Consider the following 25,643-nt stretch of genomic DNA (forward strand, 5'->3'; position numbering starts at 1 on the left):
TTTATTAAAGATACAGGGGAAAAAAGGAAAAAACAGTTCAAGCATTTGAAATGTAAGTATTGAGTAAGGATTTCATTTTAACAACATCCCTTGTTCACTTGAGCTGGGTGATTTTCCTTCTAAAAACTCTCCTTGTTTGATAGTGTTTTAGATTGTACTAAAGATGGTAATAACTGCCCTTTTGGGGAGATGGACCAGAGCTGCTGCTGTTAAAGTCAGATCCTGTTTTCTAGAAGACAGAACACAAACTTACACAAAATAAGAGAGAAAAGGACAACAAGGATAGAAAATGCAGCTTCTATATCTCACGTTGACTCTTACTTGCACCCTCACTGCCGGAAAAAACACAAGACACGGCACATAGTCTTATCAGCCACTCCAAGACCTGGCAAAGTTGTACCAGCACTAGGCTGTTTAAGACATTGCATTTAACTGGCTCTTTCTGGTCACAGGCTTACAGAAGCATTGCAAAATAGAGTCTTCGCTGGCTAAGCCAGACTCTTGTAAGAGAAAAGGAAGAAGGAGAGAGATAAGAAAAAGAAAAGAAAAGATAGAGAAGGAAAAGGACAGATGGGGGAGCAGGTGGAGACAAAGTCTCACATCCCAGCTGGTGTTTGGGATTCAGCTGGAACTGGTGGAAGTGGCTGTGTCATCTGGGTCCCTCCCTCATCAGGACATCTCTCAGGATCACGATGCCTGGGTGGGAGTAGCAGCCATGATGATGAAACGCTCCAGTAGCCAATTTTCCTTCCCAAAGTCTCATTCTTTAGGAACCCAAAAGGGAGCGATGGGTGGAACACCCCACCCCCTCATTGTTTAGTCCACCAGTTAGGCCCAATAGCCAATATACCAATTTTGGATTATTAGTTTTCCGGTTCCACACTTTTCTTGTATACCGAGCATGATCTTAGCACAGTTCTTGAGTTGTATCAGTAGGCCTTTTTGTTTGACTAATTCAGTCTGGCTCGCTTTTGCACCTTTTCCGACCAACACTTATTGTTATATGTTAGTGTGACATCTTATAAACTTACACTTTTTACAGTTGAGCTAACAATTAGGGTAAACCTGGAGGCCCAATTATCACAACAGGCACCTCTGCCCTATCAGATTTGCTAATCTATGAAATATCTTCCAGTCAACCCAGAAATATCTCATCACACAGTCTGCAAGTCAAGGGAGACTCTTAGTTTCTCAATCTGGTACTAGTGAAGATACTGGACTAAACAGCACTGAGCACCTACATCATATTAATCCCCAGAACAAGTACAATATGGGCAGCAGCAATGCAGTTTTCCTATACAGCTCCCTACTTACAAAACGATAGGGGAGTTCAGATTCAGATCAAAATGAATGTGACTATCCTCAAGAGCCAAATCCCCCATTATTTTCATACATAAGGGCTTCTGCTGAGTCCTACCAACTTTTCACACAGCCCTCCCCCCTTCCCAGCCCCTCAATGTCCCACAGTACCCAGATACTACTGGAAAGCGGTCAGCTGCACTGTTATCTCCATATGAACAATACTCCAAATGCAAGCAATAACCTTGCCCTTTGCTTACATTTAGGTTCAGATCCGTGATCTGGGGTTGGGATTTGTGCATCACCCTCTGTCTTGAACATTTTTTGATGCCGTAGAGCCATCAGCAGCTGATGAGACTGAAGCTGACAAGCATGGAACTGTGACACTGGCAGACCAGGTGCCAGCTCATGCCAAGGTCACTAAGCATCACTGAACACCGACAAATTCATAGCTAGAAACCAGCCTGGCTTATCTGAGCATTAGCATTGTTTAAATAGATGTTAAGTTCATAAGAATGTGTTTAGTGGTTAGATTTGATGAAATGTTTGTAGGATGTTGCATGTACTGATCTGACTTACAACATCTGTATCCCTTGGTATAAAGTTATATTGAGTGTTTTCATTGTAAACCTCTAACTGTGTAACTCACGAAACAGGAAAGAAGCATTAATTATTGTAAAGTGCTGGGCCTGCACACAAGGCGGCCCATTGAAACCAAATGAGCCATTTTGAAACATCAAAGGACAAAGACTTTATTGATTGCCCCCCGCAACCTATGAAGAGGAGATGGCACAAACAGGGAATACAAATCCCTGACCAGAAATAACTGGATCATTATGCTGCTTGGAATTTGGACAGGGAAATATTTCTAAGCATAAGCAAGGGATTCCCAAGCTGCTACGCTTGGGTTAGCTTTAGAGGACATAGAAAGCTTGCATATCAGAGCATTTTCTATCACCTTTTGGAATCTAAGACTAATTCAGTGATACTCCGACCTCAGTGGTTCAGGAGCCAAATTAGTGATTAACATTACGCAAAAGAGCCACAGTAGTGGGAATTCATTGTTTCATTTACTATATAAATAATTCTTGGTCTCATGAATGACCAAGTATTATTTTATCAACTACAATTGATTAACATAATAAAAGCATCCTGATTGGTTAATAATTAAATCAGTGTTTTAATACCATGTGCTGCAAAGAGCCACTTGCAACTCCTGAGCCTGTCTCACTGCTGGAACGTGTGTGTGTGTGTGTGTGTGTGTGTGTGTGTGTGTGTGTGTGTGTGTGTGTGTGTGTGTGTGTGTGTGTGTGTGTGTGTGTGTGTGTGTGTGTGTGTGTAGATTTACACACTTTAACTGTGTAAATAATATTCCTTTTTCTTAGTTAATAAATTATAGGATTGGCTACAAGTGTTGTCTTTAGTGTGAGATTTAAGATGTAATTGACCTGAGATAAGCAACTGGACCATTGGGCCTGGGAGTAACTTGAGTACTGTTGTGATTTTTTGGTGTAAAGGATCATCTATCACAAAGGCAAGTTTGCCTGGGTGGCAGGATAGACAGTACCCAAGAGGACTGTCTGACTTCATGGTTAAGCCGCTATAATGCTTGAGGAGATATCACTTGTTGCTTGGTTGGTGAAATTTAAGTACAGAACTCTCAACCAATTTGGGTGAGTGTCCTGCTTCTTGACAGTCTGTCCTGAGGTTGGCACTCATGCTTGTGAACTATTCCAGACAGTCTGACAGGAACTACTCATCCATATTTTCTCCCTCCCCTCTCTACCATCAATTTCTTTCCTCCAAATCAAATCCAAGCACTTACACAGCTTGAAAGCAAACACTGATTCCCTCGACACCAATGGGTACTTAAGGGTGGATGGTAGCAGTTTTAACAAAAACTTTTGTCTGAGTTTCCAAATTAATCCTTTTTAGTCACAGTAAAGCAAGTGTGATAGTCTCAGTTTAGCATGATTAATACTCCCAGATCTGTCACAAGCAGCCTGTCAGGGACCAGAATAGCAGAGGATGCAGTGGGTCAGGACTGAGCAGCACTGTGAGGGCCTCGGGGCTGAAAAAGTGTGCAAAGGATGGCAGATCACACCTGAGAGGTATCAACAGAGATGTGGGAAGGAAGGAAAGGAGTTTGTACTAGAATCAAGCATAACACAGACAGATGGACAATCAGTGGCTCATTTTCCCAAATTCCATGGCTCATTCTGTGTGCTACTCCCAAGGCTGTAGCCTGCCCAGGTCAGATGAAAACAGTGAAACCATTTTGGAAGCATTCCTGCCAGCAGAAACATTCTTGTTTGGTTGGTAGTTAAGCCCCCTCAACCCTGGACACATACCCAGTTCCTCCAGAGATGGGACTCCATACGTGTCATCATGATTCTCCTGGATCTCAGACTTGCACTTCTCCATCTGCTGGCTTGTTATGCTGCTCACTGGCTTTCTGGGATGCTCCATGCGACTAATGATGGTCTGGAAACGCTTGTATGTGAGAGGTGGTTTGTGGCCATTCAGCTCGATTATTCTAGACACACAGGCCCAGGAGACAGAGTTAGAAAACAGCTTAATTCTCATGGGAGGCATGGGGAAGAACACTCAAGCACTAGCCCCCTTGGACTCAGGGACACACTTTTCTTTGGATAGAGAAATCCCAGACAGACTCACCCTCCTCCATTTGGATCCGTCCCTTCAACTAGTTAAAGAAACTTCAGGCTAACCCCATTTCCAGGAAAAAAGACCTCAGCCTGCACCAGTCCCCATGCCATGGTCTGCTCCCAGAAAAACCCAAGCCTGAGACAATCTGTGCCCCCCCCAAAGTGAGAAACCCAACCTACAACAGTCACCCTCTTTTCTATTGCTCCCCCAGATGACAAATCCTAGTTTACTTGTCCAACCACTCACTCTCTAGATCAGCAAAATGCAAGCTTCCATCATTTCATGTGGTCCCCACCCATTTTTGAGAAATCCCAGCCTGCATCCGGCCCCCTCCCTGCACTAGAGAAATCCCAGCCTGTGCTTGTTCCTGTTTCCCCCACACTAAAAAAATCCCAGTCCATCTGTCACTCTCCCCTCCTCTACCCCCTCAGAGGAGAGAAATCCCAGTGTGCCTCACTCCTCTCCTGGGAGTAGAAAAATCCCCATCCCTCCCCCACTCCATACGATCGCAAGCAATACTGCCACATACTGAGTATACCATTTACTTTTTAGTGTTCAAACCAGGAGCACAGGCTGCTACCTTCCTAAGTGCCCACAACCTGCCCAAGTCTCTACTGGGGAATAAAATGTGATGCTTCCCAGAAAAGCTGTCTCTCGCCCCTGGGGAACAGAGCTAAAAAGAATTTGGAGAAGACTGCGTGGCAGAGCCTCCATGAGTAGAAACAAGGGCATTTTCCCTCAGCACTGTCTGGGCACAGTGCCAGGAGCAAAAGAGTTAACAGGAAAACAGGGAGAGCTCAGAGTGTCAGGTTTATATAAGGCTGAAACAGCCAAGCCAGCACTCCTGCAAGAGCACTTGCAATGGCTGCTACCCTCCCCATCCTGACAGTCAACAACTTATGCAAGGAGTGAGCTGGGAGCCTAGTGTTTCAGGCGATGCCACGTGCCTCCCCCCTCCACCCATCAGCTGCACGTGTAGAAGGGAGGAGCTCCATGCTAGCCTGGAGCCTTCACAGAGCAGCTGGTCACATGTGATACTGTGTGACAGGTCTTCCCAGCTCTATACAGCAGCCAGAAGGCAGGAGGCTGCTCCCTAATAAATCTATCGTAGCTGCTGCTTGGATCTAGGTCATAAATGCCAGGATCTCTCGTGCATACTGGGGGAGGGACAGAGAGCCTTTTAAAAGGCAGAGCATGGTCATGTTAAAGAAAGATATTCAACTGACTCCCACCACATTCCTTCTTATTTCTTCACGTAGATAAGAAAGGTAAGATACAGGGTAGAAAACACGGAAAAGGAGGAAGCTTTTGCCGGTATATAGCAAAGTCACCCAAACAAGGCCTGTGCAGCTTGAAGGAAGCTGTTTGCTTCCCTGCACTCTTCAAAAAGTAATTCAGAAATTTCCACCCTTATGAATACACCCTAATCCCCTACAGTCTTCCCTACTTTTTGCACTATGCCACTTTCCAGTGTGGAGTTCCAGGGGGCAAGAGGCAGGAGAGAAAGAAACCTGAGACCTTCATATCTGTCCCTCCAATATGTACTGAGACACTTCTTACAACATCTACATCACTGATGTAATAGGAGCATGAGGCCTTGAAAAGTACAGCAACTGCTCCTTCAACAGGTTTGTGCCAGAGTGTGACAATCTGATAGTGCTGTGCAAGTTTTCCCTCTTCTCCAACTCCTGCTCTACAGAGGCACCTCAGCCATGCCTTGCCACACTACACAGTCCTCTTCCATATATGTGCTGATGCACAAATGCACCTTAATCATGACAGTAGCAATCCTCTAGTCACAGGGTCTGCCTTGAACAGAAACTGCAATTTGGACCAAACTGTGGCTTTTGTGATGAGCCCTCCTTTCACTAGAATAAAAACAAGAATGAAAACCTTCTGTGCCTTCTCATCTCCCAACCAAGCAAGTTACTGGGGCAGGCTTAGGAACAGAAGCCTTCCTAAATGATGGGGCATGGATGTTATCTTGTATATATTTTTACAGCACCTAGAACAATGGCTGAGGCCTCCAGAGGCTATTAGTGTCTGGCAGTCCCTTCTCCATAGTGCTACTTTGCCTCAGGGAGGAGGGCAATCCAGGCATGAACAAGCACATTTATGAGAGTTCATTGATGGGTTACCACAGGCAGTTTGTGGTAGCCAATGCAAGGGCTTTCACAGATCTCTCTTTACAGCAGCAGATTCGAGGACTATAGCCTGCCCCATAGACTTTACCTTCTGAGTCAGTCAATCACCTGCAAAAGCCATTCTGCTGGGTTCACCACAGCCCCTTCTTCAGTGGCATCATTCCACTGGCTGGCTTGCACATAGGAACCCTTCTTGTGTATGATGGAAAAGGACATGTTCACGCATTTCCTATTTGTGAGGGTGTCCTCAGCCAATACTTGAGGATCATGCTGCTCAACTGGCAACACAGGTTTGGATAGGTTGGCAATTGGAGACTACTTGGGCAAATGAACCTGTCTACTGTTCAGTCTCCCCATGTCAGTTTATTCAACTACTGTGATACAAATACTGGATGAGCTCTCTAAGGTGTGGACTGTGCATTATTTGTATGTACAGTGCCTAGTACAATGGGATCCTAACTGGGTTTCTTCAGGTTCAGACAGGAACTGGAAAGTAACTGCAATGTACAGACAGCCAGTGTACAAAGGACAGACTATTCCACTTCTCCAGACAGCACCAGGGAAAACATTATATAAGAATATCAAAGGTTCAGAGGTGCCTTGATCAATCTGTAAGTACCTACATAGGAAGAAGATATCTGATACTAGAGGGCTTTAATCAAGCAGGCAGGCTTAACAAGCTCCAAAGGCTGAAAGCTCTAGTCAGAAAAATTCAAATTGGAATAAAATGCAATTTTGACATTGAGGGTTATAATATGTTGCCAAGGGATATGAAATTCTCCATCACTTGGTGTCCTCAAATCAAGATTATACCTTTTTAAAAAAAATATCTATTCTAGCTCAGCCACTTGTTATTGGCTTGATGCAGGAGCTGCCAGGTTAAATTTTATGGCTTGTGCTATAATAGGGGGTCAAACAAGATCATAATGCCCCCTAATAGATCACTTCATAGATTTTATTTTATATTTTTAAGGCCAGGCCTGCCTGGCCTGGAATTAGGGAGAAACTCTCACAATGGCCATCAGCAAGTCTGGACTATGAAGGATTTAGATCCCAGGGAACAAAAAGCAGGGAGACCCAACTGGAGGAAGAAAATGACCTGCCATCAAACAGAAGGGAGCTGTCAGACAGCAATTGTGAGACAAGGATTTGGGCCACACTGAGCCAACATCTAAGCTGTTATCTTTTCAATTTGAATTCAACAATCTGAGCGTAGTTAGCATTCACTGGGGACTGTCAGTTCTTAAAATGGGTTACACCATTTATGCCGAACATGATTATTTTTCTACAATCAATTCCTGTTCCGCAAGTTTGTGCAGGCCATCCCAACGAAACAAAAAGCCTTCAATTTCTAAGTATTAACAGAAACATATCTGAAGGGTAACCTATCTCAGGCTTCTCAATCAGAAAGAGCACAATAAGGGGGCATCACAGGCAGGGCTGCAGAGAGCAGGACACACTAGAACTACTCAACGACCACAGAAGAGAACAGTTTAATAGGACTGAGGAAACATCTATCCCAACACTCTCATCACCATCAACACTTTGTGATGCTCTTGTAAAAGGCATGACTCAGTGAAATATAATCCCTACAACCCCCATCTGCAGTCACATGCAAATCATGCTTTAAACAGTTGCCAAATTATGTGGATCAGAGGACTGAAACCTTCCCCAGACTAGAAGTCTCCTACAGTCCCCTTCAGACAGCACAATATGAGCCCTGTCTAAGCAGTATAGCTGCCTCTCCTCAACCTCTTACCTATCCAGGTCATAGAGAGTGTGAGAATTCTCTATCACCACCTCCACGCCAGCTTCCTTGGCCAGTTTGACAATAGCTGCATCTCTCTCCTTCCCAAATGGTTCGGAGTCGTACTCAAAGGTGAGACGGGTCACTCCCCATTCCTGTGAAGAACACAAAACAAAGTTATCATTACAGATACCAGCCCTCTCGGCAGCTAGCATGATCACTGAAGAGAATCACAAAGGTTCCTTAATGTCATGCCAATGAAGTCCTGGAGTCTTTTGCTTTACAGGAAACTAGGACACGATGAGAGAAACCATGGAGGGAGCCCTGTGGACAGATGTGGTAACAACAGACATGGAATAGAGAATCAGGGACGTATTCTGTTTTATCACCACTATAAAAGGTCAAGGTAAGAATCTTAGTATTATACTAACTCATCCATGTTACTGAACTCCAAGATTGCAGAACTTTAAGAACCTCATTCTTCCCTCCTCCCCCAATACATATTCTCCCTTTGTCTGCACTGCCCTCAGCTTGGCCAGTAAGACTGCAATGGCGTGGTTCATTTCCCAGTTCTCTGACACCACTCCAAGGCTGAAATATTAGGGCTACAAAGTGCAGGGGAAATTGTCAACGCAAACTGCTTAAAACTTATGTATTTATACAGAGAAACTGTCAAGAAGTTTAAGCCAAAAATGTAGGTTCTGAAGTAAAGTTTTCCAACATCCCTTTAAGGCCACCACACAAGAGAACTTCTGTCCAACCCTGGAAGCCAGAAGTGAGGAAGAGAGGAAACCAGAATAAGGAATGACTAAGGAGGACACAAGTACGGCTGTCAACTTTGTATTTCAAAAAATACAGGACAGACCTCAGACATCCCCTCTGGGGGCAAGCCCCTTCTCCTCTACCCTCCTTCCTGGAGATTCTCAAGCTTTGGGAGCTGCAGGTGCTAGGCCGGGCAGCAGCTCCTGTTCAGGCACCAGGAGCTGAGTTGGAGGTGAAGTTGCTGATCTCTGCCAGCTGCAGCACCACATGTCACCAGCGGTGGGGCCGGAAAGAATGGGTGTGGACTGGAGGAAGGCAGCATTTGAAGGAGACTTTGCTACAATCATCAGGGGCGCCATTTCAGATTTCAATGGAAGGGGCAACTTTCAGTGGTGGTCCAAGGATCGAAATGCAGTCGGCTCAAATTTGAGTGGCATTGTGACAGTGTGTGCCAGGTTACAATGCCACTCAAATTTGTCCCAGTTGCCTCTCAGTCAGCAATGTCACTTAAATTTGGCCTGGCCCCCCACTCTGTCGGCATGACTAGTCAAGTTGCCAACCAGCAGCACTTTGCAAAGTGATTTTGTAAGGGACAGGAACATTTTTACTTAAATAAGGGACGTCCCTTATAATACAGGACTGTTAGCAACTCTTCACTAGAGGAAGGAGAAATCAAAACTAGAGGGACTGATTTCTTCCCCAGAATGGTAAAGGAAGATGCAGGAATCCAGACTTGGGGCATTCATCCTCCAAATAGTGGTACTGCTTTTGCCTTATCCAAGCTATGAACCTGGCAAGATATCAGATAATACACCTCTAGAACACTTTATAGACTACAAGGACTTGGTTCTGAAACACACAGGCCTGAGAAGAAGAGCTGCACTGTCTCTTTCAGCCCTTTGCAGAACATGATTTCCTCTCTGAATTCATGGCCTAGTTTTCTCAGCAAATGAATGCTATGAGAGGAGAGTTAATGGTTTCCACAGTGACACTCCTGAACTCACTGTCAAACACAGAGCTAACCACATCTGTGGGCTGCGGAAAACACTCTGCTGAGCTTAGCCAGAGAGCCATTGGGGGGGGGGGGGCGCGTCGGGGTCTGGGCTTTAAAAAGTCACAAATAGTAGGCAACACAATTAACATGGGGTCACATTTTCCAATTGAAACAGCATGGGACACACTCTCCCCACTACCCCGAGGCCTACTCTCCTCTGAATAGTTGTGCAGGACGCTTTGCCTTTTCCTGAACAGGAGCTGAGGGTTTAGCACAGCCAGCAACACAAGCAAAATGCGACAGTAGAAGTTTTGTAATTTTGCATAAATTACACAGACACAATGATGCTGGGGTGGAGGGGGCAGTATTGGGAAAGTTCATAGCAGGACACAACTCCCCACTTGTCTCCCATGTTTCCCGCTCCCCCTGGAAACTCAATTCTAAAGTCAGTCCTCTCATCAAAAAGGAGGTAAAGCTGGTTTTCAGGGATAACATTATAAAAAACAATCTTAGATATGAAATGGGGCAGAGCATTTCAAAGTCAATATCCACCCCTTCCAGCTTCACATTGCCTGGCTATAATTTGCCTTTCCCCAAACTAGGAAGTACAGCATTAACAAAACCTACTACCCAAGTCTTTAGATGCCTTTCAAAGCCAGTCCTCTCCCCATATTGGAATTTGATTGGTCATATTAGTTTTAATTATATGATAGATTAACAAGGGACAACGCCACTCGGTCTCACAGAAAATAAAGGTTTGGTTTAAAAGAACATGTATGCATAGGGAAGGAGGGAACACATTTTATCATGACAAAAAAAGTTAAAAACCTCTCAAAATTCTGATATTTCTTTATAGTGCGGGAAAGCTGAAAACAATGGCATCGGGCTAATAAAAGGCAACAAAACATAAATGACTAGAAACCGAGAAACTGTCTGATAAATTTCAAAATATACAAAGAGTAAGTTAGAAGTTTCAAATGCAGTTTTCATCCTCCATATTATGGCAAGGAAGCATTTAGGATTTAGTATTTCTATTAAAAAAAAAGTTACCACAAGCCATTTTGCTGCCTTGAATGCCTGGCAGGACTATTTCCCCCCAAACACTGAACTCCCGAAGACAATTTAAGTACAAGCAATCAACCAGTATCTTCGGTGTCTGAATATGGTACAGACTGAGGTCAAATCCACACGCATACAAAAATAAACTAGAGATCATAACACTCTACAGCACACAAGCACCCGGGGGGGGGGGGGAGGGAGGGGGGGGGGGGGAGAGAAGGTTTTGGCGGCTCTTAATGAACTGTGACCACAGGGTGGCAGTGACCACAGGGTTTGGTTCAGGGCAGAAGGTCAGACTCCAAATGACTGGTTAGAGAAAGAGGGGAATTTTTTTTTTTATAAAAAGATACCTTGTGATAGTGACAAAGCAGCAGAGCAAGCTGCATATGCCATCTGCCATTGAAACAATATCCTTTGTAGCCTAATTCTCCACAAGTGCATCTCTACCAGCAGTAGCCATACTTGAAGCTGTAGTGTAGACCCTGCTGTTGCATTACTATTGTGCTACCTAGCCCTGCTCTGAATAGCATTAGACAACATGGCGTGAACACCTGAGCCCTGTTTATACTGCTTCCTTGGTTGCTACAGCTGCTGGAGCTGCATGCTTGAAATAAATTACAGCTATGAAGTCTGCTATTGCAGACAAGGCTCAAAAGCATGCTCTGCAAGCTTCAACTTCCCTCTTTCTAAAGCCACTGCATCCTCCTTCCTACCCCAGGAGTTGTCATTTGCACTATTTATAAATAACAACAGGCATTCACCCCCATGCTCTGCTTACCCTTACAAACCACTAGACAATCTCTAATTCTAAGACCATCTAAGAACACCCCTCAAAGAAACCGAATGTAATCGTATGTCCCTCTATTATATACCAGGTCAGTGCTGCACTGTTTGGGACACTAGCTCTGCAGAGGAAGATCTAAATTCCCCCCAAAATGCGTAAGCTCAAGTTTAAAAAGCTTCACAAACATTTCTATTCCTATTCCGATGCTTAAAATACCTGACACTGTCTATTAAACAAACCCAATTACTTAGGAACCATGGGCTACAGTGAAGTTTAGGCTGATCCTCAGTGGGCAAGTCAATTACAACTACTATTCTTTAAATTTAGAATATAAAGAAGCTGGCTGAGTTCCATGAAACAAGTTAGTAGGTTTCCTTTATTTTTTAATAATCCTGGGATTATATTTAGTCCTTAACTAAAATAAGGAGAGGACATGGACTGTAAATAGCCAGAATTTATTTGCAGCCTACTAGATAAAAATAACCTGGATTCTGGAAAGGCTAAAAGCAGTGCAGAGGATATTTTTGTAATGTGCTAAAACACAGTTCCAGAAAGAATAGCAACATACCTTCTGACCCTGGTAATCTGATTCCCCCTGCCTCTCTTGCCAAGTGGACAGCAATGACAGCTTACTGTGCCCTGACAAAGCATTCAGACTCATTTGAACTGCATATTCTTCCCCTATCCTCATCTATGGCAGGTTTTGAGAAGCAGGGTGGATAAAAATCAATGATTTTTTTATTTAAAATTAATACATTTTTCTTTAAAAAAAATAAGCCTGTTTAAACTATGAAATTACAACAACCTATGTTAAGGCCTAAATTTATTATAATCTATTAAAGTTGTATAACTAAAAAATGCTGCATCAAAAGGTCCTCAAATTTTTATGAATTAAAGATGCTGCTTTAATTATATATAGAATCATGGGGAACATCTTTAACCTCTGAGGTCCACTCAGGCTATGTAAATATGTCACAATATTATTTTTGGTCTTTACTATAGAACAAAAGCAGCTATTTACACTTTTCCACACATAAGAAGTTTCTGTTGTGCAGAAAAGCTTTTACCTTAATGCCTTTTGATCTCAATTTAGCTAGCAGGCGCAGAGAAACTATTTTCTCATTTGGACTAGTTCATTTAAAGCTGAGATACCAATTCAGAGTTGAGAAAGCAGGAATGCTTGTTTTCTTTTTCCAGTCAATAAAAATAAAACAAGTGGGAGAGGAGGAGATCTACTAATTTGATTTACAAAGCACCTCAGAATGTTAGGCACTTAACTCCAGCTCATTTTAATGGGAGTCGGGCACCTAACCTGCTTAAGCATTGTTATAAATTCCACTAGGTACCTATCTGCAACTTTAGTTGCCTAAATAACTTCTGAAAGGCTAACCCATGGAAGCCAGAGCAGGTTAATACTTCCTTTGTTTAATAAAGCAGTTTTAAATACATAACATGTTTTGATAAACTGAAAAGAAAAATATCCAGCACATTAAATAAAACTATATTGTATACAAATAATTTTAAAATGGCATTTTTGTATATTAATTTTCAATTTCCATCCAAATGGAGCTAGACACAAATCCCAAATAAAAAATTATCTAGTAAATAAGCATGAGCCATTTACCATTTTTAACACAATAAAAAAGCAAAACAATCTGAATAAATGCATGTTATGCTATATTATTGCTTAAATAAATGTGTATAGTTATGTTCCTGGTTAGCAAAAAAACCAGGAAGTTTCATGTAAAGGCTACATTTGTTTGCAAATCAACATATTTTAACAGTTATACCAACCAATAAGATTGAACCTCTCTAGGAAAAGAACTAAAACAAATGTAGAACAAGATTAGAATCAATTATTTAAATCAAGGTATCGTGCACGCTGATTTAAAATCAAACAGGGCTGGAAAGCAACCTGGTGACCATCAGTGACTAGGGTACAAGGACATCAGGAGTAAAAACGAGGATCCCAAAATGGGATCTTACGTCTTCCTGACCAAGATATAGAAGACATGTTTAGCCTCTTACTTTGAAAAGTCTTGGGAAGACATCTGTTGGCTGCCCTCGTACCACAAACAAGCAGGAGCCGAGTTTTCTTAAACTGTTGTCCAAGTCTTCCAGGGACTGGAGTAGGAACCTGTGGAGGAGAAACAAACCTAGTTATCAGTATAGCTCAAAAAAAATCACACAGCCAGCAAACCTAAGATTCAATTCAGCTCTCGGAGATAAATGTTAAGCCAGGAAATACAACTTCCAAGAATTCTGCTCAGTCCAACAGTTGGCAGACAGAACAGAGAGACGGCTGTGCCAGCCAATTCCCTACCAACCACACCAACACAGCACAGACAAATGCAAGATGTGCAAGAGCTCTCCAGGTCCTTCTTGCTCTTGTAATCCTGTCTACTGATGATAGTTACTCTCCAGGCTTTTAATACCCATCTGGCAGTTAGAGCATCCTTCAAACTGAGTCTTCCCAGACATGGTAATATCTATGTGGAGAACTTCAGACAACATAGCATCTGGCAGAATATATTGTAGAGAATAATCCTAAACTGGAGGAATTTTAGATGTGAAATAATATGGTCTCTCTCCTCCAGTCTCCTATTTCAAAGCAGTGTTCCACAGATTACCCCAAAGATGACAGTGCTGGGTAGGTACAGGCCATGCACAGCACAAAGTGACACAAACATTTCTATCCCATCAGTAACAGAGGCCAAACATACAACCAAGACTTCAGAGATGCAGCATCAGTACCCAGGACAGCTGCAATTGTGCTATACATTTGTATTCCACTGGGACCTTGACAACTAGGGGTATGTCTACACTACAGGATTAATTCGAATTTATATAATTCGAATTTAGGAAACCGATTTTATAAATTCGAATGTATTCGGCCACACTAGGCACCATTAATTCGGTGGTGTGCGTCCAAGCTACCATAGTAGCATCGATTTCCAGAGCGTTGCATTGTGGGTAGCTTTTACATAGCTATCCCATAGTTCCCGCAGTCTCCACCCCCCTTGGAATTCTGGGTTGAGACCCCAGTGCATGATGGGGCAAAAAACATTGTCGCAGGTAGTTCTGGGTACAGCCTCCCCCTCCCTCCCTGAAAGCAACGGCAGACAACCATTTCGCGCCTTTTTTCCTGAGTGAACTCTGCAGACTCCATTCTGCATCAAGCATGGATCCCGTTGTGCTCCAGAACGCAGTCTTGAACATTATAAACACCTCGCGCTTTCTCGTGGAGTTTATGCTTACACAGGACCAGAAAAAAGAGGCGAGGAGGAGGAGGAGGCGGCGATTGCAGCGCAGCGACCAGCGTGATGAGGACATGGACACGGACACAGAATTCTCTGAGACCGCGGGCCCCGGTGCTTTGGAGATTATGATGTTAATGGGCCAGGTTATAGGCTTTGAACGCCGATTCTGGGCCCGGGAAACAAGCACAGACTGGTGGGACCGCATAGTGTTGCAGGTGTGGGACGATTCCCAGTGGCTGAGAAACTTTCGCATGCGTAAGGGCACTTTCATGGAACTTTGTGACTTGCTTTCCCCTGCCCTGAAGCGCCAGAATACCAAGATGAGAGCAGCCCTCACAGTTGAGAAGCGAGTGGCGATAGCCCTGTGGAAGCTTGCAACGCCAGACAGCTACCGGTCAGTCGGGAATCAATTTGGAGTGGGCAAATCTACTGTGGGGGCTGCTGTGATGCAAGTAGCCAAAGCAATCACGGAGGTGCTGCTACGAAAGGTAGTGACTCTGGGAAATGTGCAGGTCATAGTGGATGGCTTTGCTGCAATGGGATTCCCTAACTGTGGTGGGGCAATAGATGGAACCCATATTCCTATCTTGGCACCGGAGCACCAGGGTACCCAGTACATAAACCGCAAGGGGTACTTCTCAATGGTGCTGCAAGCACTTGTGGATCACAAGGGACGTTTCACCAACATCCATGTGGGCTGGCCGGGAAGGGTTCATGACGCTCGCGTCTTCAGGAACACCAATCTGTTTAAACGGCTGCAGCAAGGGACTTACTTTCCGGACCAGAAAATAACCGTGGGGGATGTTGAAATGCCAATTGTTATTCTTGGGGACCCAGCCTACCCCTTAATGCCATGGCTCATGAAGCCATACACAGGCAGCCTGGACAGGAGTCAGGAGTTGTTCAACTACAGGCTGAGCAAGTGCAGAATGGTGGTAGAATGTGCATTTGGCCGTTTAAAAGGTCGCTGGCGATCCTTATTGACTCGCTCAGACCTCAGCCAAACCAATATCCCCATTGTTATTACTGCTTGCTGTGTGCTTCACAATCTCTGTGAGAGCAAGGGGGAGACCTTTATGGCAGGGTGGGAGGCTGAGGCAAATCGCCTGGCTGCTGATTACTCGCAGCCAGACACCAGGGCGATTAGAAGAGCACACGATGAAGCGCTGCGCATTAGGGAAGCTTTGAAAACCAGTTTCATGACTGGCCAGGCTACAGTGTGAAATTTATGTTTGTTTATCCTTCCTGAAAACCCGCCCCCTTTATTGACTCATTCTCTGTAAGGAACCCACCCTCCCCCTTCCCCCAGCTTGCTTTCAAAGGAAATAAAGTCACCATTGTTTAAAAATCATTTATTCTTTATGAATTGATTATAAAAAGAGGGAGAGAACCTGAGTGGGGTTTGGGAGGAGGATCAGCGGGAAGGAAAAGCCCAGTAAAAAAAGGTTAAGAAAATGGCAGCCTTTTGCTTGGGCTGTCCACTGGGGTGGAATGGGAGGGTGTACAGAGCCTCCCCCCCCGTGTTCTTACACATCTGGGTGGGGAGGCTATGGAAAATGGTGAGGAGGTAGGGGGGTTATACAGGGGCTGTAGCGGCACAGAACCTGAGTGGGGTTTGGGAGGAGGATCAGCGGGAAGGAAAAGCCCAGTAAAAAAAGGTTAAAAAAATGGCAGCCTTTTGCTTGGGCTGTCCACTGGGGTGGAATGGGAGGGTGTACGGAGCCTCCCCCCCCGTGTTCTTACACGTCTGGGTGTGGAGGCTATGGAACATGGTGAGGAGGTAGGGGGGTTATACAGGGGCTGTAGCGGCACTCGGTTCTCCAGCAGCCGTTCCTGAAGCTCCACCAGACGCCGGAGCATGTCTGTTTGCTCACGCAGCAGCCCCAGCGTTGCTTCCCGACTCCTCTGATCTTCCTGCCGCCACCTCTCATCTCGAGCGTCTCTCCTCTCCTCACGTTGGTCCCTTCTGTCCTCACGTTGGTCCCTCATGTCCTCACGTTGGTCCCTCCTGTCCTCACGGTCACTGGCTTCTTTCCTATACTTGCAAACCGTCTCCTTCCACTCATTCAGATGAGCTCTTTCATTCCTGGTGGATTGCATGATTTCGGAAAACATCTCTTCTCTCGTTTTTTTTTTACGACGCCTTATCTGGGATAGCCTTCGGGAAGGAGGAGGGAGGCTTGAAACATTTGCACCTGCTGGAGGGAGTGAAAAAAGGAGAGAATTTTTTTAAAAGATACATTTTTCAGAACAATGCTTATACTCTTTCACGGTGTATACTATTCACATTACATAGCACATGTGATTTCTGTGCAAGGTCGCATTTTGCCTCTTAATATTGAGTGCCTGTGGCTTTGCTGCTAGAGATCACAGACGCAGGTCGGGGCAACAGAATTCACCTTGCATGCTGCCATGGTAAGCCACTGTCTTTAGGCTTCTGCGCCCTGCTTTCCCACATACCAAGCAAAGCCCGTTGTGCTGCAGTTTTCCTGTTAGCTTGTTTTCTGCTGCTGAAGGTTAACACCCCCCCCCCCCATCCAATTCTCTGGGATGAGTGCTTTATCCCTCCCCCCACCGCCTGGCTGGTATCAGGGAAGATCCCTGCAGGAACCAAACTAACACCCCCCCCCCACCCGCCATGAATTCTCTGGGATGAGTGCTTTATCCCTCCCCCCACCGCGTGGCTGGTATCAGGGAACATCCCTGCAGGAACCAAACTAACACCCCCCCCCCCCCCCACCCGCCATGAATTCTCTGGGATGAGTGCTTTCTCCCTCCCCCCACCGCGTGGCTGGTATCAGGGAAGATCCCTGCAGGAACCAAACTAACACCCCCCCCCCCCCCACCCGCCATGAATTCTCTGGGATGAGTGCTTTATCCCTCCCCCCACCGCCTGGCTGGTATCAGGGAAGATCCCTGCTAGCAAAACGCGAAAAGCTCTGGGCCAATCCTCCCCCCCCCCCCTTGCACTTGGCTAAATGCAGGGAAGGATTTCTTTTCAGCCACAGGCAAACAGCCCAGTAGGAACGGCCACCTCAGTCCCCTTAATTAAATTCCCTTATTTCAACCAGGTTACCCTAAGCGATATCACTCTCCTGAGGATTACACAGCAAGATAAAGAACGGATGTTGCTTGAATGCCAGCAAACACCGGGACCATACGCTGCCAGGCTCTGTCAGGCAATGATACCAGATTACTTGCTACTAGCATGGCGTGGTCAAGTGTCCTACCATGGAGGACGGAATAAGGCTGCACTGCCCAGAAACCTTGTGGCAAGGCTTTTGGAGTACCTCCAGGAGAGCTTCATGGAGATGTCCCTGGAGGATTTCCGCTCCATCCCCAGACATGTTAACAGACTTTTCCAGTAGCTGTACTGGCTGCGAATGCATCCCAAGTGCTCAGGGCAAATTAATCATTAAAAATGCTTGCTTTTAAACCATGTTTTATATTTTAAAAGGTAAACTCACCTGAGGTCCCTTCCATGGGGTCATGGTCTTGGGTGCTGGCTTGGGAGGCTTGGGAGGGTACTTCAGTCAGGGTGAGAAACAGTTCCTGGCTGTTGGGGAGAACGGAGAGCTGGGTGCTCTCTGCCAGCTCGTCCTCCTCCTCCTCCTCTTCCCCTTCCGCGGAATCATCAGGTGTCCCTGATGAGATTATCCCCAGCTCGGAATCCACAGTCAGAGGTGGGGTAGTGGTGGCGGCCCCCCCTAGAAATGCATTTAGCTCAGCGTAGAAGCGGCATGTCCGCGGCTCTGACCCGGAGCGACCGTTTGCCTCCTTTGCTTTTTGATAGGCTTGTCTGAGCTCCTTGACTTTCACGCGGCACTGATCTGTGTCCCTATTGTGGCCTCTCTCCATCATGCCCTTGGAAATTTTTTCATAAGTTTTGGCATTTCGTCTTTTCGAACGCAGTTCAGCTAGCACTGAATCCTCTCCCCATATAGAGATCAAATCCAGTACCTCCTGTACGGTCCATGCTGGTGCTCTTTTTCGATTATCAGCCTGCATGGTTACCTGTGCTGATGAGCTCTCTGTGGTCACCTGTGCTCTCCACGCTGTGCAAACAGGAAATGAAATTCAAATGTTCCCGGGGCTTTTCCTGTCCACCTGGCCAGTGCATGCGAGTTCAGATTGCTGGCCAGAGCGGTCACAATGGTGCACTGTGGGATAGCTCCTGGAGGCCAATAACATCGAATTGCGGCCACACTAACGCTAATTCGAATTGACAAATTCGATTTTGGCGCTACTCCGCTCGTCGGGGTGGAGTACAGAAATCGAATTAAAGGGCCCTTTAATTCGAATTAAATGGCTTCGTTGTGTGGACGGTTCCAGAGTTAATTCGAATTAAAGCCACTAAATCCGAATTAAAGGTGTAGTGTAGACCAGGCCTAGGTCATTTGTCCACACTGCATCTCCTTTCATTCCTGGGATACTAACTTCACCCCTGACTCAGCCCCAAAAGCTGCTGCCAAAAATTGTCTCTCACAAAGTGTTTTGACCTTATGTTTCACACACATCACTTCACTAACTATAGCTAATGCTTCCTTTGTATAATAGTCCAGTTACAAAATATAATTGGATACACTTTTCATTCTTGTGTATCCAGCAGAGTTAAGGTACTTTTATTTAACTAATAGAACAAGTTTAAAATGCTGTTTTTGTGCATTTTAAATTGAATTCTAAATTTCCAGCTTGATACAAATCACAAGTAAAATCAATCAAGTAAATAGGAAATACGTCATTCACCATTTTCTGACAAAAATTAAAAATCTGAATAAATTAAGCTATACAATTGTAAGCTATACAACTACTTAAATTAATATGCATAGATAGAGTGTATCCTCCTGGTAAGCAAATAGCAGTACCTAATTTAGTGTAAAGGCTATACGTAGTAAGAAATCAACATGTTTTAAAGTCAACAGCCAATGAGAATCAAACAAAAAAAAACTAAGTACAAAGGCAAAACATGATTAAAATTACTTAAATCAAGATTCCCTGCTTGCTCAATTAAATCATGATTTAAATCATGCTGCATATCAAATACAAGTTTCTTTACCGTTTTCAAGGCCCTACAAAAAACAACTCCCCATCTACATCTCTGCCATGTTCTACTTTTGCATAGTCAATGTTTTTTTTGTGATGCTGCCAGCCTTAATAAACTTTTCGTTTGTTCACCGGCAGCTTCAGGATGCCATGACCCTTGGAATTCCTTCCAAAGTTTATGTGCCAAACATCTACCTCACCTCATTCAAACTACTCCTAAAAGCCCACTTCTGCAGCATCACCCACAAAACACCAGTGCTTGCAATAATTTAAGAAGTCTTCATACACGTAGGCCTGACAGTGGGTGTATGGCTAACAATTGTATCTCATAAGCCAGGAGCTCCCTCACACCTCTGATTTGCTGGGGTCTGTTAGATCCTCACTTGTCTATCAAGTCCATCATTTAAACTGCAAGCTTTTTGTGGTAAGGACTTGTCTATGCATTTCCTGTGAAGCAGGAAGACAGTGTTTAAAGGAAGGGGCACTGGACTCAAGAACAGGAATTCCAGGGTTCTACACCCAGCTCTGCTGCTTACTCACTGTGCTACCTTGAGTATCTCAGTTCCCCTCTTTCTTGGTTTCCCCATCTGTAAAATGGAAATAATACTTACCCCACCTACCTCAGTAAGATATTGAGGGGGTTAATAATAAATGCAGGTATTAAATTTATAACACATGTATGGGCACTAAGACAATATGTAATTTCCAACATGACAAATTTCACAGAGTTAAGTAAAACATGGGTTAACATATCTGCCTTATGATGTAGCTCTCTGGTCCAACTGAGTGGCAGAAAAGCAAGCAAAATACAAACTTCTCCTACACAGTGGCAATCTGAGTCCCGATTAATATTATATATTTACATAGCACCTTTCTGCCTAACAATCAGGTGTCATAATCTCATACATTGAGAATTGTGGCTATGGGGATGTAACTGTAGGGAGAACATGGGATTCCTAATAAATTCCTATGTAATTTAAAGTGTATTCTCATAACAGGTTATCCAGCGCAGCAGTGCCCAAAGGTGGATCATGACACAGTCCCGGGTGGTCCGCTGTCCCAACTGCATTCTTTAACTCCATGTGACTTGTGTAATCTAAGTACAAGCTATGTAAATGTAATGTTTTGAGCTATATATGTTGGACAGAGTATAGAAAAAACTATTTAAAAAAAAAAGCTGCAACATGTCAAGTTTAATTCTCATGAGTACAACGGTGCATTTCACTGCAAGATAACCTAGCAGCGTACACACAGTCCACCATTTACAACTGTAAAAAAAATGGCAAGCAGTATTGCAATCTGACATGAATCACTTTATTTTTTGAAAGTGAGAAGGGTGCACTAGTGGAGAAGAAAATGAAAGTCCTGGACCATCCACAACTACACAAAATGAACAGGCCAAAAAAATAAAGTGGTAAGAAAATATGATATGAGACACTTGAAGCTTGGATTCTTGGATGAATATCTGTTGCATCAGTGTGTTATAACTTATTTTATATTTTTATTTACAATATTTGATTATTTTCTAATTAGATTAGGGTTGGGTTTTTACTTACACAGCAAAGAGATTCAGATTTCTAAAAAATAAAAAAAAATATAGTGTTCAAAGTTGGACAACTATTTTGTTTTAAAATCAACAAACAACACTTTAAACAATTTTGTTAACATTGTTGTGTTGCTTATTGTTCAGTTTTATACAAAATGGTCTTTTCCCTGTTTTAACACACATTTTGCTCTCAACATTTTTTAAAATTGTAGTTTTACTAAAACTGTTTGGTTTCAAAGATCCTGAAGCATTTCTTTGAGTGCATATTGCTAGGGATTTCTATCATTACAATTGTTTACACCAAAATGAAAAGGAAACATGTACATTGTTTATTTACAGTGTTATAGTTTATATGTATGTAATAATTAAAATTAATAATTTTCCTCAAGAAGTGTGAATAGTGGGCCGCAGTGCTTATTGCGGCTGCACTGATGGGCCTGAGGGAAAAAAGTTTGGGAACCTCTGATCCAGGGGACCAGACAGCTTGGAGTGGGGGACATTAATGGATAGGGAGTCTTTCTACTTCAATTTAAGTTGGAAGTGACAAAGTCTCACCTGCTTATGGTTGTTTGATGGCCCATGTGAAAAGGGTCACAAGCAGCCTATTCATTTCGTAGTGAACGATGCCCATATCACTAAGAATAGTGCCTAGGTCAATGGGGCCCTGACTGGATCCTATAGGCACTTCCGCAGTACAAAACAGAACCACCACAGTTGCTCCCGATTCACTGTGTCAGTGGAAAAGCCAAGGATTGAATGGGTCAGATTAACTAACCCCTCTCACACAAAACTGTGGTCCTCCCAGACCAGGAGTGAGTCACTGGTGCAGCGGCGTAATCCTCCCTTCTACCCAGGCTACTCCCATTTTGTGGATGGATTGCAGCCCTGAAAACTAAAGTTAAGCCAGAACAAAATTCACAGAAAATTTTGAATACCCGAATTTCTGCATTTCTAGTAGTTTTGGTACTTTCAGAACTTTTGAGTTGTGCTATGTAGTGCTTTTAAAAACCATCATCAGAAGCCAGAATTTAGCAATAATCTTGCCACTCAAAGACTAAGCGGTGATGCACAACATGAGTGACTGATGAGTTAGTCCTACAAACAATTTCCCAAATCTCATTCAGAAATTCTTTTTACATTCTAAAGAGCATGCAGAGGATTTTTAACCAAGTGATTGTTCCCTCATTAAAACCTTGCAACTGGACACAAATGTTGAAGGGGTGCAAAGAAGGAGATCAGGTTATGCCTGCTCTTGCCTTGGTGTAGAACTCCTGCTTGTGTGTGCACAGCAGCATTGTTAAGGTAAATCCCCACTTGGCTGTCCAAATATGCAGGCAGCCAGGACAGTAATATCAGTATTATATAATATTAGGAGAGCACAACTTCGATGCCTACTAGGTTAAAAATCCTGCTCCTCGCACAGGCATTACACAGCCAGAACATTGCTTCAGTTCCATAATTGAGGAAAAAACACGAAAAAAATCTGTCCACCCCAGTCCCTGTCCTCCCAGAAGCAGCCAAAGTATATTTCCCTAAGAATGGCGGGGGGGAGGGGGGGGAGAGGATAAGGTTTTGTGTATAAGTGCAAGCCCACACAATGCCTGAAAGCTAGAGACAGGGAGTTGCTTATTGCTATCATATAGCTCTGAGGTTTCAGGGACTTGTACAGAGTAACTGGGGAAAAGGAGTTTCCCCAAAGTGAAACATGCACCAGCCACAGCTGCTTTACATAATTGGGCATCCTGTAGGTTATGAGATTTTTCTAAAGCCCATAGCACCTTCCCACATGGTCAGAAATGAGATTCCAAAGGCTGCAACTGGGCTGGTGACATGAACAAGGTAACTTCCGCATGGAACTGGTTTTGAGCAAAGTTAGTAGAATTGAAAGTCCAAGCTTAGGGAGAGCATACAGAATTTTTTTTACTGTGCAGCAAGACAGAGTAGCAAGATCAGCTAGACCCACACAAATAAAGTAACTCCTCAAAAATGTTCTAGTATTTAGGAAGAAATTCTCTCCCTCCCCCCCATCCTTAAAGCAACACATCTTTAAAGTATGTGATAAATGCTACTCTCAATGGAAGGGTGAACTAATTTGGGACTAATACTTTTACCATCACTCTTCACTGGAGCATAGAATATTGGAACACACTGTTTTTCAGGGCCAGGATCAGTCCTTTACCAGCTGCTTTTTAACATAGCTGAGTGATGTTTGAGGGCACCAGGACTCTCACAGATTAAGCATTAGAACAATCCTGCACTGGCCCCTGATGATTAACTAGCTGTGACATAAGAGGTCTTTCCCATCTCTAACATCTAGGATTCTATATGCCGGGTCAAGGCCAGCTACAAATTTGAAGCATTTCCAGACCAGTGGAACAGGAATGGATTACTAATTAAAAGAGGTGCAGCACCGGCATTACATACCAACACCTTCCAAAAGCTGAGCCAAACATCAACAACAAGATTACGCCCATCTGCGGGCTTCCCAGCAGGTTCCAATCTTTTCCAGTTCTTTCACACTATAAACATTCTTTAGAGGTTGGTCTGTAGTTTGTATAGTGGGGAGCACAGGGCATTTCCTTCAATTATGTGAAAAAGTAGACATTTATATACTGTTTAAACTGCCCTCATCTCAGCAGGGATCACAAAACTGGTCAAAACACAGTTAATGGCCAACGACTTAGTTTTCTCTAAGATAGCACTTAAAAACACCATGCACAAAACCCATAGGTGCCCAAGGTGAAGAATTCCTCTTTTCACTTCCTATTTAGAGACATCATGACTCAGAGCAGACAAAAGACTTGTTTACTATTGCCAACTACAGGTCAGCATCCCAATGCTTGTTCTAACTACCATTAGGGAGAATATATAACCATGGAGATGAAACACATCAAGTGGTGCAATTCTCTGCTGCTGTAGCTCATCTTACTAACATTGTTTGTGGACCACTAAGATTCACTTCTTTACTGACTCAGTGAGTGTTTGGGAAGAGTCTACCACTACTGAAGCAGTAAGTGGGAGAATGACGTAAAAGGCAAGCACAGCTTGGCCTCTACAGCAATGAAGTACATCTCCACAATAAAATATACTCAGCCCATGTGTTAAATAACACATTGCACAACCATCACCAGTACACTGACATACCCCGAAGCAGATCACGCTTCTTGCTGACATGTTACGACGTTAAAGGGAAGCCTGTGCTGTTTTCACTGGTTCTGATCTCAGAATGACCCAAATATCCATGTAACGGGGCTGAGATGTGTCTCACTCCTCACTCGTGTCAGGCACCCGGACAGACTGGTGACCTGCAACCCTGATGCACCGATCCCAGAGGGGGAGAAGACAGCGACCAAATGAACACGCAGCCAGGTCTCTCTTACCTAACGCCCGTGTCCTGGGGGCGAGGGCCCAGGGCCCTGCAGCCTAGCAAAGGCAGCAGCAGCGAAGACTCGACATATACGGGAAGGGGCAACAAAATCGGGGCCCGTTCCCCAAACGGAGGACTGGCCGGAGGACTGGCCGGGCTGGGGCTACCGGCCCTTCCCGAGCCCACCCTTGCGGGCGCGGGCAGGAGACGGGCCGCAGGGGAGGGGCTCCTGGAGGCACCAGCTGCGTCGCTAATGCACCGGACTCCCCGCCCCCTGGGGCCGCTGCCCGGGGGAGCCCAGCCCGGGAACCTCCGTCTCCCCCCCAGGATACGGGGAGGAAGGGTGGAAGCCCGCGAGCCGGGGCGCCCAGAGAGCCGCGCGCGGCGCCCGCTCCCCCCTTACCGCCAGCGGTTGATGCCCACGGCGGAGGAGGCGGCGAACCAGGGGTCCAGGATGTAGATGCATCGGACGGAGCTGGCGTCCCGCAGCGCGGCCTGCAGCGCCGGGTTGTCGTGGAGCCGGAGTCCCCGACGGAACCAGTGGACGGAACGGGCCAGACCGAGCGGAGTCGAACCTGCAGCCGCCATCTCTGCTGCGCCGCTTCTGCCGACACCAAGTCCGCCCAGCTCGCCGGGACCGCCTCCCGCGCGCGCCGGCGCCACGCCCACCGCGCCCGTCATTGGCCGGGGACTCCATTGGGCAAAGCCTGAGCTGCACGTTCCTGCCGCGTGCCGAGGGGGCGGGGCTGCGGCGAGCCGGAGGTTGCGCCGACGGGGCAGGACGAAGAGGGTGAAGGGGGAGAACAGGGCCATGGGGGCGGGGCTGGTCCCGCGCAGGGTCGGTGTCCGTTACTGCGATGGGGCCCCCACGCGGCTGCTGTTGCTAGCGGGCGGCCTGGCCCGGCATTAACGGTCTGGGAACAGAGAACCCCGCGGCGCCCGGTGACTTCCGCAGCCCGGCTGCACGAGCC

General features: G+C 45.1%; 1 protein-coding gene across 1 annotated transcript in view; it reads right to left on the minus strand.

Annotated features, from left to right (window-relative positions):
• Positions 1-25,353, minus strand: part of CRY2 (cryptochrome circadian regulator 2) — a 37,035-nt gene extending 11,682 nt beyond the window's left edge. The window contains exons 1-4 of the mRNA XM_065404384.1: positions 25,076-25,353; positions 13,485-13,593; positions 7,870-8,012; positions 3,651-3,835 (exon numbers count right to left, since the gene is read on the minus strand). Coding sequence (XP_065260456.1) covers positions 3,651-3,835; positions 7,870-8,012; positions 13,485-13,593; positions 25,076-25,353 — 715 coding nt within the window. The remainder of the gene's footprint in view (positions 1-3,650; positions 3,836-7,869; positions 8,013-13,484; positions 13,594-25,075) is intronic.
• Positions 25,354-25,643: the final 290 nt, after the last annotated feature.

Source organism: Emys orbicularis, chromosome 4, assembly GCF_028017835.1.
Source record: "Emys orbicularis isolate rEmyOrb1 chromosome 4, rEmyOrb1.hap1, whole genome shotgun sequence".
Lineage (NCBI taxonomy): Eukaryota > Metazoa > Chordata > Testudines > Emydidae > Emys > Emys orbicularis.